Raw genomic sequence first — 17,478 nt, forward strand, 5'->3', positions numbered from 1 at the left:
GAAAAACGCGTGATTTCCTCTGTCCTCAAGTGCCGGTCTCAGGCACCCGCCCACCGGTCCCGCAGGGAAAAACGTGGGATATTCTTTGTCCTCAGGCGCCGGTCCCAGGCACCCGCTCACCAGTCCCGCCACCCTGCCTCCCTAGCACTGGGGTCCCCGTCCCTTCAAGACTTCCAGAAAGCGCTCGCCAAAAAGAGAAAAAAAGGGGAAAAACGCGCGACCTCCTCCGTCCTCAGGCACCGGTCTCAGGCACCCGCCTTCCGGTCCCGCAGGGAGAAACGCGGGATATTCTTTGTCCTCCGGCGCCGTTCCCAGGCACCTGCTCACCGGTCCTGCCACCCTGCCTCCCCAGCAACGGGGGCCCGTCCCTCTAAGGCTTCCAAAAAGTGCTCGCCAAAAAAAAAAAAAAAACCGCTCCGGTTTCTCTCCACCCGCCGGGAGCCGGGGGGAGGAGCGCTCGGGTCCCACCGGGCCGGGGCTTGTATCTTACCCCCTTCGCAAGGCGCTGGGTTCTTGCAGGTGTGGATGTGGTCTGGATGTTGTCCTGTGTCCTGTGGTCTCTATTTTAGGAAGATTTTTCTTTGTTATATTTTCATAGCTCTATGTGTTTTGGGGAGGAGATTTCCACTGCTGTACTCACACCGCCATCCTGGCTCCGCCCCCCGATCTGAATGTTAGTTGAATAAGGATTGCTTTGAATCTGTAGATTGCTTTAGGCAGGAAGGCCATTTTGACAATATTAATTCTTCGTACCCAAGAGCATGGATGAAATTCCATTTATTAGTGTCCTCTTTAATTTCTCTTAAGCAAGATTACCCCTTTAAAGTGGCGATTGCTCCTTTAGATTTTTGGTATTTTAGGGCTTGAATTTTAGAGTCCTGAGAATTCACTAATTTTTTAAATGGATGCAGAGCCTCAGGTGCCAGTATATTCCTTACTCATCCAACAAAAGTAAGGTCAGCACTATTTCATGACTATTGTATAAGAATGAGTTGTTTACTTACAGTGTGCTTGTGAGTAAACAGTGTGCCTTTCAGCCTTTTGAACAGGTCCCTATAAAATGCCAAAGTTGTAGACTCTGTCATCTCAGAGCCGAAGTGTTCAAAGGTCTTGATCTGGAGACCTAGATATTGGGACTTCTGACTAATGAGATACCTTCATTGCCCACTCTTGTTTCCAAGATGTTCTGATGATGTCATTTGTGGCATGAATAAGTGTACCTTCTGTGAGCGTGCAGTGGTTTGCTGACTAGTCTTCCAGAGACCAGTGCTGTAAGGAAGAGTGTTTTGGAGCAGTGGTGGCCAATCAGTAAAGGTTTTGTTTAAGTCCACATTGTTGTCTGCAAACTGCTTTGTCTTTAGCCCTTAAGAGACTTAATACCTTGGAGAGGACTCCTTAATAAGTTAGTTTTGAGTCAGAGATTCAGGTCAGTGTTTTTTTTGTCACAGTCTTAACCTAGTGAGTTTTTTCAAAGATAATTTAAACTCTAACTTTTAAATAATTCACTGCAAAAACTGAATACTTATGAGTACGTATTATATACCATTTTTCTAAACATTTTATAGGACTTATCTCATTTAATCTTCACAAACACCCTCCAAAGTAGGTTCTCTTTTTGTCCCATTTTTACAAAGAAAATGAGGCACTGAGAGGCTAAGTAACTACCCAGAGTCACATAGTGAGTAAGAGGTACAGCCCAGGTTTCGAATCAAGAAGTCTGACTCCAGAGCCTGCATAAACAAATATTTCGGTTAATACTGCTGCCCCATAACAGTGAATTACTTACGTTTATCCATCTTGGTGCCATGGAAGTAAGTACCAAGTCTCAGAAAATAATGCACTGGGTGTGTATTGGAGCAAGAATGTGTTCATGGCAAAAGACTGTAGCAGGTTTTAACTTTGAAGTGTTTAAACACATTTCATTCAGCTGAGGAATCTGCTTTGTTTTTGCGTTGCTTGTAGTCAAACTCACAGTGGTCTTGTTTTTCAGGACTTTATCCTGTGGGTTTCTGTTTTGACCCCATTGGGTATAAGGAGTCATTCATATGCCGGCTCTTTTCCCATCTTCAGCCCTGAGCCGACCCCCAGATGGGGAAATTGTGACCCATGCCCAGCTGCTGGCCTCTCTGTCTGTTTACTTTCCAGCCCAAGAACTGATTCCCTCTCTGAGAAAACTGGAAAGGCTCCTGGAGGCTGTTGAGAAGCTTTGATGTAGAGGTAGCAATTGAACAGATTGTCCTTTAGAAGCAGCCAAATTTCATTTTCCAGATTGAAAGACAGACTTCCAAGAAAACTTTTCTTTTTAATGTTTTGTTCTAGCATCCAAAAAAGACCCAATTTCAGATCCGGGCTTGAGAGTTTCTCATGGCTATTCTTGTTCTAGGTGGAGGGTGGTTGGCCTGCTCTCAGATGGCATGTGTCTTAATAACTGTATGGCTGGCCAGGCCAGCTTTCACCTCCCTCCTGCAGGGCCCCAAGAGGAAGTCCACTTGACAGCTGCTGGGCACCTCCCAGTAAGCTCACCAGAGTATTTTGGTGTCGCTTTGTGACAGACCTGGATTTAAACCCCAGTCCAGCCACTGGCTTATTAATGTTGTAGCTACCCACAAGTTACTTAGCCTTTTAGAATGCATTTCCTCATCTCTAAAATGAGGGTTATAAATCCTCCCTCCAGGGTTGAAGTGAGGATTAAGAGATAATGTATTGACATGACTATCAGTGGACCTGGCAGGAAGCATGGGCCCTTAGTGAATGTTAGTTTCTGATACTAGTATTAGAGAGACAGTCAACAGTTAAGACCATAGTGTCTGGAATCCAGCAGATCTAAATCTGATCCCAGATGTTTCATTTCATAGCTTTGTGTCCTTGGGCAACTGTCATGATCTAAGAGTCAGTTTTCTCACCTGTCTAATAGGGATAATATCATTACCTACCTCACAGGATTGTTGGGAGGATTCATTGAGCTAATGCATGTAAACCACCTATTATAATCTGGCGCATAATAAGCCCGCAATGAATGACAGCTCTTTATTATTATTGGTGTTGTTAGTATACCTCACAGAGGTCCTGCTCTGTGTTTTCTCTCTTAGTAACCCCAATTTGTTATCATTTAGTCCCTTGTATAATTTATTGTTGGCTAAAAGGCAAAAGACACTACTTCTTTCTTGAGTCATTCCTCTGAAGATAGATTATACCCTAAGGGCCCAGATTTCCCACTAGTTCTTTTTTCTTTATCCTCTTGCTCTTTTTTTTTCCTGTCATGTAATAAGGAGGGCATTCAGTGAGGGACCCCTTATCCAGCCAGAGGCATTTCTTCGAGATCTAAGAATTGAGAGGTTTGGATGGCTGATATCTTGATTTTTGGTATCTTAAACCAAGGAGAAGCCCTGTCCAGCTTTGTTATTCCTGGGGTTGATGAGTGGCCTTTCATTAGACATGATCTGCAGTCTTATTCAGCTATAGCTCCCTAGAGCCCCACTTCTTTTTCCTGGTTATTTATTTTGGATGAATCATTCAGCACAGCCATTTGTATCACATTGGGTCACCTTAAGGAAAGAAGACAGGAAAAGGATACTAGAAGGAACTTAGACTTCTCAGCAGAACTCAAGTGAGAAAAGCTTGTACTTAAGTGGGGTAGGTAAGGTGATGTCTGCCTAGCTTTCCAGAAGAATTTGAGATCAGGATGGGAAGATAGCACAGTATCGCATGAAAGTGAGAAGGAACCATAGAGATCATCTAGGCCACATTATGTAAAGTGAGGAAACTGAGGCTCAGAGAAGAGAAGTGATTTGCCCAAGGTCACACAGAAAGGTGGTAACAGAGCTGGAACTATAAGGCTGGTTGACTGCATTCAGTACTCTTTTATCCCATGGTCTTGCCCTATAGTTCCACTAGCCTTCTGTATAATAGCATAATCAGAGAGTACTGTAACTGCCATGTATTTTAGTTGAACAAATTCCTACCAATATTTAAAATGTAGTCAGTATTCTTTCTTTAAATCCTCACATATTTGTCCTTTATTATTATTTTCTAGGGTGTCAGATGCCTGATACATTCAATTCATGGTTTCTTGTAACTCTGCTTCATGTCTGGTAAGTGAACAATTTAAGTGAAGTCACAAAATGTGTTTTCTTTTAAACACTGCTGACTGAAGGTATAGCTTTCAGTAGAGCTGATCATATGAAATGGCAGTTGTTCAAGCATTAAAAACATTCCTTTAATTTTAATAACTGTCTTGAAGTATATTTTTATTAAAAGTCAAAGCATAGTCCCAGAAAGAAACTAATATTTGCAGGATTTTCTCAAAGAACACCTAACTCAGTGAACATTGCTATCGAGTATTCTCTAAGAGACTCTATGAGTTTGGTTGGAAAGTTCTCTACCCTAGCTGTTTTAGGAAAGTTCACATTTACGTAAAAGTGGGTTGAATTGTGAGAATCCGTGGTCATTTTCATTGCTGGTCATCAGAAACCTGTAACAAATTATAGCACTGACATTTATGCCTGTACTTCTAAAATGTGCATACAGGTCAGATTCATGCTAGGTTTGTTGCATGTAAAAATATTTAACACCTTAAACAGTATTTTTCTTCAACTGCAAATTAAGTAGCCAAAAAAATCAATTTTTCATCTAATGTTAGTTACACAGTATTAAAGGTCAGAAGGCTATAGGAGAAATGTTGAGGTGGGGGCTGAGGGATGTATTTTTTGAACTGCCAGATCTTGGGAAAGTAAATTCTGGAGAACTAACTTTACTGCTTTAACCATAGTGAGTATCTGAGGAACATGGGGAATGGTTGCCCTGTCAAAAGGACCCTTGTTTGAGCCTGCCTTCAGCTGAGCTTTGCATCACAGGATTGACTACTATATAAAGACTTTTTGGTTTTGATCACCTCTGAAATACTTCTTGTTCTGAACTCACATAGTCACAAATTGGCTGATGGGTCCAAGGTGGCAGTTTATTTTATGTTATTTTTTTCCTAAGCTGGTAGTTTACGGAGTACACAGTGTATTCTGGGAGTTTGCTGGGAACTAGTGATAGTTCTCAAGAAGCTCACAGTCTAATGAGGGAGATAAGACATGTAAAATGGTAGTGATAAATGAGAATGGCTAAGTTTATAATAAATCGTAGTAAAAGTGCTTATGGGATCACAGAGGAAGCTGCAGCTCTCAGAACCTTTACTGGTTCTGCCTAGCCTTTGAATATGCCACGTCTTTTAGTCAGGCAGCTAAGAAGGCACACTTCCTTCTGTCTGAATGGTTGAAGGCAAGAAAAAGGTTCAGAGAGCAAAGCTGGACATACTGAGAGGAAAACTGCTTTTTCAAGAGTAAAGGACTACAGAGGTGGCACTACTCCCTGGAAAGGGGGGAAGGTAGAGAGAAGGCTAGGCTGTTCCCAGTGGAGCTCAAATATAATATTCAGAGATGGTGTGAAAGACTCTTTATTGCCCATATAGCTAGAAGAATCAGAGTGTTAGAGGGAGTGGATGGCAAAATAAAGTATATAATCCCTGTGACCACATCCCAAGGTCAATACCTCACTAATAGCAGCTGCAACAACCTTGAAACTACTTGTAGTTCTTTCAAGTTAGCCACCATTTCCAAACATACCTGTGGAGTCTTCCTTGCTGAGGTTGGTTTAATTTCTCAGGCGAGTGGGGATTACCACCAACAGTTAAATAAGGAGAGGGAGGCTGTCTGCTTCACATTTACACTTGGTCTCCCCTCCACCTTTCCTCCTTAGTTTTATGATCTTCAGGCTTTGGTGGAATAAATCAGTAGCTTTTCACTGAAATTTCAGCGAACTTATGGGAACATACTGTGTGTTAAGGACTGTGGGGTGTTGGAGGGAAGGATATCACATTATATGCACCTTCAAGAAACTCAGTCTTAGTGGAAAACAGAGTACAAGTACTTGTAATAGATGACAATAAAAGAAGTACTGTGCCCAAGGCAAGGAGGGAATGACTAAATCCAAATTTGGTGGGGTGGAGGGAGTGTTGGATAAAGAGTAGCTCTGTGGTAGAGGTGAAATTTGAGATGCACTGTGAGGAGTGAGTAGAATTTCTGTCTGAGTAGAGGAGGGCATTTTAGGTTGAGGGAATATCAGGAACAAAACACAGAACATGGAGTATTTGAGGGAGCCAGTTGTCTGCAGTGTCTAGGGCAGGTCTGTGGAGGAATTCTTTGAGAAAGGACAACAAAAGGTAGGTAGGGGCCTAATTGTGCTGTGATCCTCCAAGAAGGATTGGGGAAACTCGCTTTTCTCAGCGATGGGGTATTGGGAGGCATAATGGGTCTATCCCAAGTCTGTGGAGGAGCTGTGTTCTTTTAGCTTGAAGCTCCAGGAGGGTAACTGATGGGTAGCCAGATCCAGTGTTACAGGACTTGGTGGCCTTGCTGGAGATGTGTAGGGTTGAAATACTTCCTGTAAATGTAGTGTGAGGGAGAGGTGGGGAGGCTTAGAAAGCAGTTAGAAGAGCTGAAAGAATCTTCCCACCCCCTCCATCCCCCAAAACCCCTCAAAACCCTAATAAACAGAGTATCCTGCATTGGATTTCTCAGAAAGCTTGCTTGTGATCCCAAGTGTGATGGCTCCCTTTTGACTCTTAAAACAGGGATAGGATTTTTCACATCCTATTAATTCCCTGGAGGAGGTCTTGATGTTTCTTTTAGCCTGTCTGCTTTCTCTCGTTCCCAAGTGTTTGTGTGAATTGGAATTCAGGACTAGGACTCTCCCAGTTCCTAGAGGGCTGTTATTGGTTGTATGTTCATGTGAGCTTTTGCAGCAATGACTATGTATGCTTTGTCTTTGCTGAACAAGAGTCTTGACTGTGGGTGCTGAAACAGGGCTGAGAGAGGATACTGTCTGGGCTTTCCAGCTTCCCCACATGGACGTGATAAAAGCAGGCCTCTTCTTCTGTTCCCTATCTTGGGCAATGGCATTGTAATCCATTCAGGTGCCCACACTAGAAACCTGGGAGGCCTACATGACTTTTTCCTCACCCTTTTGTCTGATCAGTCATTATTCACCCAACTCAGACATTTTTGACCATGGCTTATAGTAACAAATGCATTTTACCTAGTGAGCCAGAAGATACACGTATATCTGATATAAAAGTTTTGTAAAACTTATCCTTACAATGTCAGATAACTTCTGATATTTTCTATTTCACCTTAATTCATTTTAAATAAAAATTCAGGATGTCACCTGCTAAATTGATTTCACTGGATTGCAAGCAACAGTACCTGAAAACTGGCCATCAGCCTCACCCCTTACCATGCTATTGGTCTTCTCAGATAGGATCAGTACATACACATACATTCCTTCTTAATGTTCTCCATCATTCTCAGGTTAAAATATTTTCTTAGCATAGCATTCATATATCCCACCAAATAGGGTGCCTTTGCTAGTCTCATATGGTGCCAGTCTAGGCACCACTACCGCCACTGCTCCCTCTTCTGTAAGAAAAAATAAAACCATGCAATAGAAATATCAAGCCTTCTGCACAAAGTTTTCTTCTGCCTAAAAAGTTCTCACCTTCCTTTCTACTGTACAAACTCCTGTTTTTCATTCAGTATCCAACTCAGATCTATCTCCTCTTTGACACCTTCACTTTTCTGTTAGTTACTTCCTCTTTGGTGTTCCCATAATATTATAGGCACTTCTATTATAACACTTGTCACTGAACATTTTTATATGTTATTCTTTTTTTATTTATTTATTTTTATTTTGGTATCATTAATCTACAATTACATGAGGAACATTATGTTTACTAGACTCCGCCCATCACCAAGTCCCCCCACCACATGCCGCATTACAGTCACTGTCCATCAGCGTAGTAAGATGCTGTAGAATCACTACTTGTCTTCTCTGTGTTGCACAGCCCTCCCCATGCCCCCCCCACACATTATACGTGCTAACCATAATGCTCCCTTTCTTTTTTCTCCCCCCTTATCCCTCCCTTCCCACCCATCCTCCCCAATCCCTTTCCCTTTGGTAACTGTTAGTCCATTCTTGGGTTCTGTGAATCTGCTGCTGTTTTGCTCCTTTAGTTTTTTTTTGTTCTTATACTCCACAGATGAGTGAAATCATTTGGTACTTGTCTTTCTCCACCTGGCTTATTTCACTGAGCATAATAGCCTCTAGCTCCATCCATGTTGTTGCAAATGGTAGGATTTGTCTTCTTCTTATGGCTGAATAATATTCCCTTGTGTATATGTACCACATCTTTATCCATTCATCTACTGATGGTCACTTAGGTTGCTTCCATTTCTTGGCTATTGTAAATAGTGCTGCGATAAACATAGGGGTGCATCTGTCTTTATCAAACTGGGCTGCTGCAGTCTTAGGGTAAATTCCTAGGGGTGGAATTCCTGGGTCAAATGGTATTTCTATTTTGAGTTTTTTGAGAAACCTCCATACTGCTTTCCACAATGGCTGAACTAATTTACATTCCCACCAGCAGTGTAAGAGGGTTCCCCTTTCTCCACAACCTCGTCAACATTTGTTGTTGTTTGTCTTTTGGGTGGTAGCGATCCTTACTGGTGTGAGGTGATATCTCATTGTGGTTTTAATTTGCATTTCAGTGATGACTAGCCATGTGGAGCATCTTTTCATGTGTCTGTTGCCCATCTGAATTTCTTCTTTGAAGAAGTGTCTGTTCAGTTCCTCTGCCCATTTTTTAATTGGATTATTTGCTTTTTGTTTGTTGAGGTGGGTTTGCTCTTTATATATTTTGGATGTCAACCCTTGATCAGATTTGTCATTTATGAATATATTCTCCCATACCGTAGGATGCCTTTTTGTTCCATTGGTGGTGTCCTTTGCTGTACAGAAGCTTTTCAGCTTGATATAGTCCCACTTGTTCATTTTTGCTTTTGTTTCCCTTGCCTAGGGAGATATGTTCATGAAGAAGTTGCTCATGTTTATGTCCAAGAGATTTTTGCCTGTTTTTTTCTAAGAGTTTTATGGTTTCATGACTTACATTCAGGTCTTTGATCCATGTCTAATTTACTTTTGTGTGTGGGGTTAGACTATGTTATTCTATATGTATCAATCTTCTTTGTGGGTTGTGAGTTTATTGAGAGTGAGAATTGTTTTTATTATCTTTTTGGAAAGACTTGAACATAAGATATTTCTTTCCTGCAGTCCCATGTCTTTAGACATAATTAATGGCCTCATATGTGACTTGGCTTCCTTGGCATTTGGAAGTGTCCTGGCAATGCTTGTTGGTCAGGTGAGAGTGGCAAAGCTCTGCCTCTTCCTACATTTCCCTGGGTAGTGAGATGTGTGTAATCAGAATTTATGTTGGCATTGTGAGTGTTAATAGATTTGTTGAGACTCCCCTTTAAAAATTTGTCATGGGACACTAGCACCTGCTAGATGCAGAAATTAATTTAAATTTTAGAAAATGGAATGGAACAAATATAGTTAAAATATGCCTGTGATGGAGATGGAGTATAGAGGGAGTAAAGTATAGTTTGTATTGTTAAAAATTATTTTAAAGCCAGGTGTATCATAAGTATAACTACTAGGTCCTTTATATATAGGGCCTTTTTTTGTTTACCTATATTATCTCACACATTCTTATAGCTACGTCATTTCTGTTTTACATATGAGGGATCAGGGACTTAGAGAAGTCAGAGAACTTGTCTAAAGAGCCAGTTAGTATATGGAGGAAAGGAAAATCAAGCATGGGTCTGGCTAACTCAAAGTATAAGTTGCTTTCCTCATTGGTAATTAAAGCTACCAAAGTAACTAATTATAAATTCTAATAATATTTAATAATAACTAGTACTATTTATCAGTTACATATCTGCTTATTTTTAAAGATAATTCTGTGTAATTATAGCATTTACTTTCTGATTGAACCTACTGTATGCAGCAGATTTGTTGCCTGCCCTCATAGGACTTAGAGTGTGGGAGAGAGACTAAACAAGTCACTAATAAATACAACCGGGGTAGTATCTGTCAGAGGGAATGATAGGGCTCTGTGGAAGAAGAGAGGTACATAGTTTCATTGGGTCGGTCACTCAGGGAGGGCTTCACTGAAAAGAGGACATTTAAACTGACACCTGAATGATAAGTAGAATTTAGCAAGTTGTTCTAGGCAGAGGAACCTAGTGATTTTCAGTCTTTTTATTAGCAGAACCCTTTCTAAAAATGAAATTTTTATGCTTAGCCACAATATATGACTAGATTAAAAAGTATTGCTGCTTGGGTTGAAGAAGTGGGGAATGACTTGCTCATTTCAGGTCTTCACAAATGTGCCCACTGGTAAGGGATCCTTACATAGCTCCATGGAAATTCAGAATGCTCTTTGAAAACCACAGATCTAGTCCAACCCCTTTATTTTACAAATGGGGAGATGATTTTGGCCATTTTAAGGGATTTAAAGTCACAGGCCTCTTTATCAGTAATGAAAGGTCCGATACTTAAACCCGGAGCTAATTGTATGAACTATACTCCTTCTGCAACACTTTACTTCTTGCCTGAGTGTCACCTTTTGTTGGTCACAGGGATGGAGTCTTTTTCCCTGAATATGAACAGTGTAGCACCAACCTGTGAAACTATATGGAACTGTGTCCTGGAAGAGACAACAAGCAAACATGAAAACAGTGAAGGGTGATAAGTGCTGTGTTTAGCAGACATACAGATCTTACGGGAGCACAGGGGAAGGAGGGCTGCTTGGGGATGGTTAAGAAAAAAAAAAAAGCAGTTGTATCAACCTGCTAGGGTCTAGAAGCAGAGGACACCGGGTCTTGAGGAGTTAATAGGAGGAGAAGAAGTAATTGTAAACTACTTTCCAAGATCTTCCAAGTGAGAAAGAAGAAAGGATGATCACTAGAGGGAGAAATAGGATGGAGGGGAAGCATTTTTTTGTTTTTTATTTTTTAAGATGGGGAAACACTGGAACATTTTTATAAGCCTAGTGGAAGAAGCCTCTGGGAAAAAAGAGAAGGAAAGTGTGGAACTGGGAAGGGGTTGGGAAACAGACTGGTCCAGCCTCTGTCCAACCAGAGAACTGCTCTGGCAGACACTCCAGCCTTTACAAGAGGACTCTAAAACTGCCACAACAGGTTTGATGTAGCTGTAGGGCTTTTGAGCTTATGCTGGATTCCAGCAGCTCCAGACCTGCTATAATATATGGCGAACCCTGGCGATGTGCACATCCTCTTTTTCCCTCCCCCAGCCAGAGTCACTTTGTTCAAACACCTGCACATGTAGCTTTTTGCTCAAACCAAAGGCCTATGCAGCATCATTTTATTAACATTGCATAACCTAAGAGCACTGGTACCTGCTGCCCAGGAGCTTGTTCTCTGTAGTGGATCGAACAGGCAGGCCGCAGGCCAGTTGTAGCTCTTGGAGGAGGCTCACTGTCAGGTGAGATGGCTTCAGGAAGTACCTCACCCCACTTGTCTGTTTGCCCACGAAGTGTCCTGTGGCCCTTATGCTCCCCACATAAAGGTTATACTTCAGGAGGGAGTTTAGGAAACTAGGTGGAGATAGCCATGTACACAGCCCCAGGAAAGGGTTGGTGTGCCAGCTCACAAATAAATAAACTTATTCATTAGCGCACTGCTGAGGCTTGAGCGTGGTCATGTGGGCTCTACTTTCTTGGCCTTTGCTAGTAGCAGTGTAAGGGAAACAAGCTATGTGGAAAGTCCCCTTTGGGATTCCTTCATAGCAGCCAGAGTGACAAACCTGCCTGTGTGCCCACTAGTCTTTATTGAATTCAAAATCATATCTGCTCTGAGCAGCTTACAAGTTACCATGAGGGAGAAACAAGGCCAAAACTCAACTTGCATTGTCAGAAGGCCCTAACAGAGCAAGCTAGACAGGATGCTCAGAGCTGCCAGTACATGGCAGGAAGTCAGCATGAGAAATAACAAGAAATCTTCCCTCCCAGGCTTAGGCAGAGAGGAGGAAAGCATGGCTAGAAAGTCATTCCTTTGAACTCTGCAGGTAGTGTCTTCCTCGTCTGATCTAACAGGAAGAGACTTTGGGAACTGTGCTGTCACAGAATGGGGGAAAGAGCCAATACCGACACTGCTCTGGGAGACACTGGCTTGGGGGAAGTTGGGGGAAGCTCAGGCTTCATTCCAGCTCTTCTCTTCTCCACTTGTAACCTTAAGTTACTTAGCCTCCTCAGAGGTTTTCTCTGAACTGGGGACAGTTACACTAAACCAATGGTTATATAGATTGAAAGAGTGAATGCAAATAAATGCTTCCTATCATGAAAAGTCTCATATTAGAGAACTTAATAAATGACAGTAATCATTATTACTTGCCATAAAGCAAAATTTATATCTTAGTGCTTTATTTTTTGAGATTCCTAGTGAATGAATCTTTCTTCCCTTTTCCCTGTGTCTACACATGCCTTTTAGAGATAATAGGAAACAATTGGACTAGGGCTTGACCACTACTTTTTTTTTTCCTTTCCTTTCCTTTTATGTAAAGGAAACTAATATTATTCATGGACCACTGGAATCACAGAGCAACAAGGATAGAGTGAAGCTTAAAATGTCAATAAATTGTGGGTTTAAGAACATCATCAAACTTGGGAGGGGCTCCTGGAATTGCTCCTACACAGAGAGTAGTTTATGCACAGATTAAGTCTACATCAGAGTAGGTACTTTAGTAAATACTTGTTAAATGAATGTTAATTATTTAATGCAAGAATTTTTTTGTTATTAGACTGTCTCTTTTTTTAGAAGATTTAAAAAAATAGACTTTATTTTTTAAGAGCAGTTCTAGGTTTAAGTGGAAGATTGTCTCTTTTTAATGTTCACTTTGCATTCTTAAGGGCAATTTAAATTACATTTTAGCATTGAAGTCCCCTCTTCTCCCTTCTCCATTCACTTTCAGAACAGAGCTCTGAAATTATGAATTTGAATCAGTAGCAAAATGTAATTTGACTTCTCAGCATTTAATTTCAAGGAATGCATCCATGATGCAAATTAAAGTAGAGCCTTTCTTTTCTTTTATTTAAACCTGGTATTCTCAATTGTTGTGGAATAGCTTGCTTACTTATTGACTCAAATATTATTGTTATACGGTCAGAGCCCATGTCAAGTGTTGGCTGTGCTTTGTAGTGAATATATCAAGATCATCAAACTTCTTGTCATTGCTTACCATTTTGAACTTGTTTCACTCATTTTCTTTTACCTTCCAATGGACTTCAACCTTTTCTGGATGTTTCAGGAGGCTCTGATAACTCTACTTTGCCAGGCTATCTTCTTTGAGTTGTACTGGGTAGGTTTACCTTTCTTGTTGAAACTCAATTGCTGTGGCTATTTTTGTGTTTGTTTTAAATACATTTTTAGTTTCTTCCTTTCCTATGAGGCTAGTTAGGAAACTTAAATCACTACCCTTGTGAGGATTAAATGAAAAATAGAGTAAATGGAATGAGACAAAAAAATAGTATGACTCTGGGATCAGATTTGAATCAGAGTTCATATGTCAGCTTCTCTAAGACTCAGATTTCTCAGCCATAAAGCGGGGACAGTGAGAGTACTAGCCTCATAGAGTTGTTGTAAGAATTAAATGAAAGAATGCATCTGAATCACTTAGCACGTGTCTGTAACATAGTTGTGTTGGCTGAAATTATAGCACTTGTCCATTTTTGCTACCAAAGGAATTTTTTTGTTATTATTATTTCTTAGTCATATGTAGAATAGTAAAAATTGCCAGATAACTGAATTCAGCCTAGATCAGATGATACCCTAACAGTTGGTAGGTAAATTAGTGGAAATCTATTGTCTCTGGTGTCTAAAAAAGCTTTCACTGGGGTGACTGTGTGTTATCTGGGGGTGAAACCCAGAGTTGAAGTTGAGATTTCTTCACCTCCATCCTTTTGTAGCAGGTTAAGACTAATCTGCTCAACATAAGAATAATGTGTGTAGAATGTGTTGTGAAAAATGGTGAAAGAAAAGAAGCTATCATTTATGTAAGAAGAAGCTATCATTTATGTAAAAGCTATCATATATATATGTATATCATAGATATACATGTAATCTTGTAGGTGCATGCATCATATATGGAAGGATTCCTAAGAAGCTACTAACTGATTGCCTAAGGGAGAGGAACTGGGACAGTAGGGGATGAAGATAGGAAGGAGTCTTAGTTTTTTTTACCATGTGCCTGTATTATCTATTCAAAACAGTTTTTAAACTAAGAAAGGAGGAGTCTGAATGTATAGGCTTCAAGGTCAGGTAGCCTAAAAATTGACCTTCATTTGGTTGGTCTGGACATTCCAGGCAGCTGACTGTCTAAGATAAGGGCCCCAGCCTTCAGTTGTACTTTTTTCCTTGAAGAGTACAAACACAAAAGTTCTTCACAGTAGGACTACTTCTCTGTCCTTAACTACCTAGAGAGTTTGATTTGCAAACTCAGGGAAAAATAAATTGAGCTTTTATGTAGCTGAATATAGTGAAAGTGAATAGATAGGACTATGGTTCAGCATCTTATTTTCCCAGTAGAACTCCTGGGAATCTTTCCCTGTCAGAACACGCTTCTGTTGATGAAAAGACTAATTCTTTGTTTTGAGTTTATAACTTTATGTGTGATGAAATTTGCTATAGAGCTTTATATTTGAAAATGTTTTCTTTCATTTAAGTGCCCATTGAATTAATTAGGTACAATATTTTAAGAGTAATTAGAATTTGCCCTCTTCATTTAGCAGGCTTGAATCTATATTTTCTGAACTCCTAGTATTAGCTGAATTAGGTATAGTTTATAACACATTTTGCTGGTTTCATATCTTAAAAGGCAGGTGAACATATTAGTTTATATTTCTATTTCTGTTCTGTATCTATATTTCTCTATGTTCTGAATACCATAGTTCTACTAATGTAAATATTCACCAAATTTGTAGTTTTCCAGCCCTGGTGACATTAATATTTAATTACAGGGTTGAGGCTGCTAAGAAAGGGTTAATATCTCAGAGAGTCATCTGCTGTCAAAGCCAGGGTGCTAATCTTATTACATCCCTTGGCTTGTGTAAAAACACTCTGGCTTTCTTTTGTTTAGTGAGTAAAGTCTAGTCTTTTTAGCATGACATTTCAAAGCCCTTCATGACCTTTCTGGCATACTTTTCTGTTTCCTGTACCTGCTCTGCCATAAAGTATAGGTACTCATGGTTCCCTTACATGTGCTGAGCTTTTTTACAGCCCTATCTTTGCTCATAATGTTCTATCCGTTAGAAGTTCTCTTTATCTTTTGTCTCTGTCCAACTTCAGCTGATCTTTCTAAGCCCCAGGTACAGTGTTTCATTTTCCATGAAGCTTTCTCTGATCCCATTGAGGCAAAAGTAATCATCTGAAACTTCCATTGCATTTTGTGCTCCTCTTGGGACACTGCATTCTCTTTTAGGGCTCATTCTAAATGGCATATTCTGTCTGCCCTGGGAGACTATCTGCTTTTTGGAAGCTGAGTTCTTTTTAGCCATGACTCTAATCCCCACAGCATCTCATATATATATACCCTCACACACTAGGAACTATATGTATCTATATTTCTCTTTGTTCTGAATACCATAGTTCTACTAATGTAAATATTCACCAAATTTGTAGTTTTCCAGCCCTGGTGACATTAGTGTTTAATTACAGGGTTGAGGCTGGTAAGAAAGGGTTACTATCTCAAAGAGTCATTTGAGTCAATTTAATTTCATTGAGTGAATTATGTGTCAGTCAGCATCTAGAAAGTATCTTCCATTTTCTCTATCTTTAAAGTCTAGATAACTGTTTGAACTTGCTGTTATCTATATAAGGGCCATAGAAGAAACTGCTTTGAAATAAAAAACACTTCACCCTGTATTGATATAGTTAGTAAGTTTATGGTCTGAGAAAATCCATGTCTTTTAAACCTCAGAGGGCAGGTATATTAACAGAGTACAGAATTTTCAAATAAATGAAGAATTCCATTACCTCACTGTTGCTGTTGATGAATTAGCTAGCCCCTGACGACACTTAAGCATCAAAGCATACAGCGTCTTTTCAGGTGAGAGGCTGACATGAGTGATTTGATTAACTTTAAGAAAAATCTTAAAGAAAAAGGACTGTTGAATTTTCCCCAGTTTGTTTCTGCCTTGGAATATGTCCTATACTATATGAAGTAGACAAATCTTTCCCATGACCTGTCTTTATTGCCACAAAGTGTTATTTCTTAGGCACTGACTGGGTTCAAGAGGTTACAAATTTAGAATCACAGTATCAGCAAATCCCAAGGTTGGAAGGGACTTTAGAGATCTTGTATTCAACTATCTGCCAGGTAGCTGAGTTCCCACCAAGTATTTCAGAAATAGCCAAGTTCTCTACTTTTCTTTTTGTCATTAATCTACAATTACATGAAGAACATTATGTTTACTAGGGTCCCCCCTTCACCAAGTCCCCCCCACAAACCCCATTACAGTACTGTCCATCAGCATAGTAAGGTGCTGTAGAATCACTACTTGTCTTCTATGTGTTGCACAGCCCTCCCCATCCCCCCCAACATTATACATGCTAATCATAATGCCCCCTTTCTTTTTCCTGACCCTTATCCCTCCCTTCCCTCCCATTCTCCCCAGTCCTTTTCCTTTGGTAACTGTTAGTCCATTCTTGGGTTCTGTGATTCTGCTGATGTTTTGTTCCGTCAGTCTTTCTTTGTTCCTATATTCCACATATGAGTGAAATCATTTGGTGTTTGAATTTCTCCGCCTGGCTTATTTATACCCTCTAGCTCCATCCATGTTGTTGTAAATGGTAGGATTTGTTTTCTTTTTATGGCTGAATAATATTCCATTGTGTATATGTACCACATCTTCTTTATCCATTCATCTACTGATGGACACTTAGGTTGCTTCCATTTCTTGGCTATTGTAAATAGTGGCTTTTGGATGTAGAGTTCTATAGATGTCTATTAGGTCCATCTGTTCTAGTGTGTTGTTCAGTGCCTCTGTGTCCTTACTTATTTTCTGTCCGGTGGACCTATCCTTTGGAGTGAGTGGCGTGTTGAAGTCTCCTAAAATGAGTGCATTGCATTCTCTTTCCTCGTTTAGTTAGTTCTGTTAGTATTTGTTTCACATATGTTGGTGCTCCTGTGTTGGATGCATATATATTTATAATGGTTATATCCTCTTGTTGGACTGGGCCCTTTATCATGACAAAATATCCTTCTTTATCTTTTGTTACTTTATTTGTTTTGAGGTCTATTTTGTCTAATACTGCAACACCTACTTTTTTCTCCCTGTTGTTTGCATGAAATATCTTTTTCCATCCCTTGGCTTTTAGTCTGTGCATGTCTTTGGGTTTGAGCTGAGTCTCTTGTAAGCAACATAGAATTTTATCCATTCTATTACTCTGTGTCTTTTGATTGGTGCACTCAGTCCATTTACATTTAGGGTGATTATTGAAAGATACGTACTTATTGCCATTGCAGGCTTTAGATTCGTGGTTGCCAAAGGTTCAAGGTTATCTTCTTTAGTATCTTACTATC

At 40.1% G+C, this 17,478-nt stretch overlaps 1 protein-coding gene across 5 annotated transcripts in view; it reads left to right on the top strand.

Annotated features, from left to right (window-relative positions):
- Positions 1-17,478, top strand: part of UQCC1 (ubiquinol-cytochrome c reductase complex assembly factor 1) — a 150,092-nt gene that overhangs the window by 80,690 nt on the left and 51,924 nt on the right. For all 5 annotated transcript variants that reach the window (XM_037012775.2, XM_073236684.1, XM_037012776.2 and 2 more), the window contains one exon: positions 4,034-4,091. In XM_037012775.2, the coding sequence (XP_036868670.2) occupies positions 4,034-4,091 (58 nt within the window). The remainder of the gene's footprint in view (positions 1-4,033; positions 4,092-17,478) is intronic.

This window comes from Manis javanica, chromosome 5 (genome assembly GCF_040802235.1).
Source record: "Manis javanica isolate MJ-LG chromosome 5, MJ_LKY, whole genome shotgun sequence".
NCBI classification, from domain to species: Eukaryota; Metazoa; Chordata; class Mammalia; order Pholidota; family Manidae; genus Manis; species Manis javanica.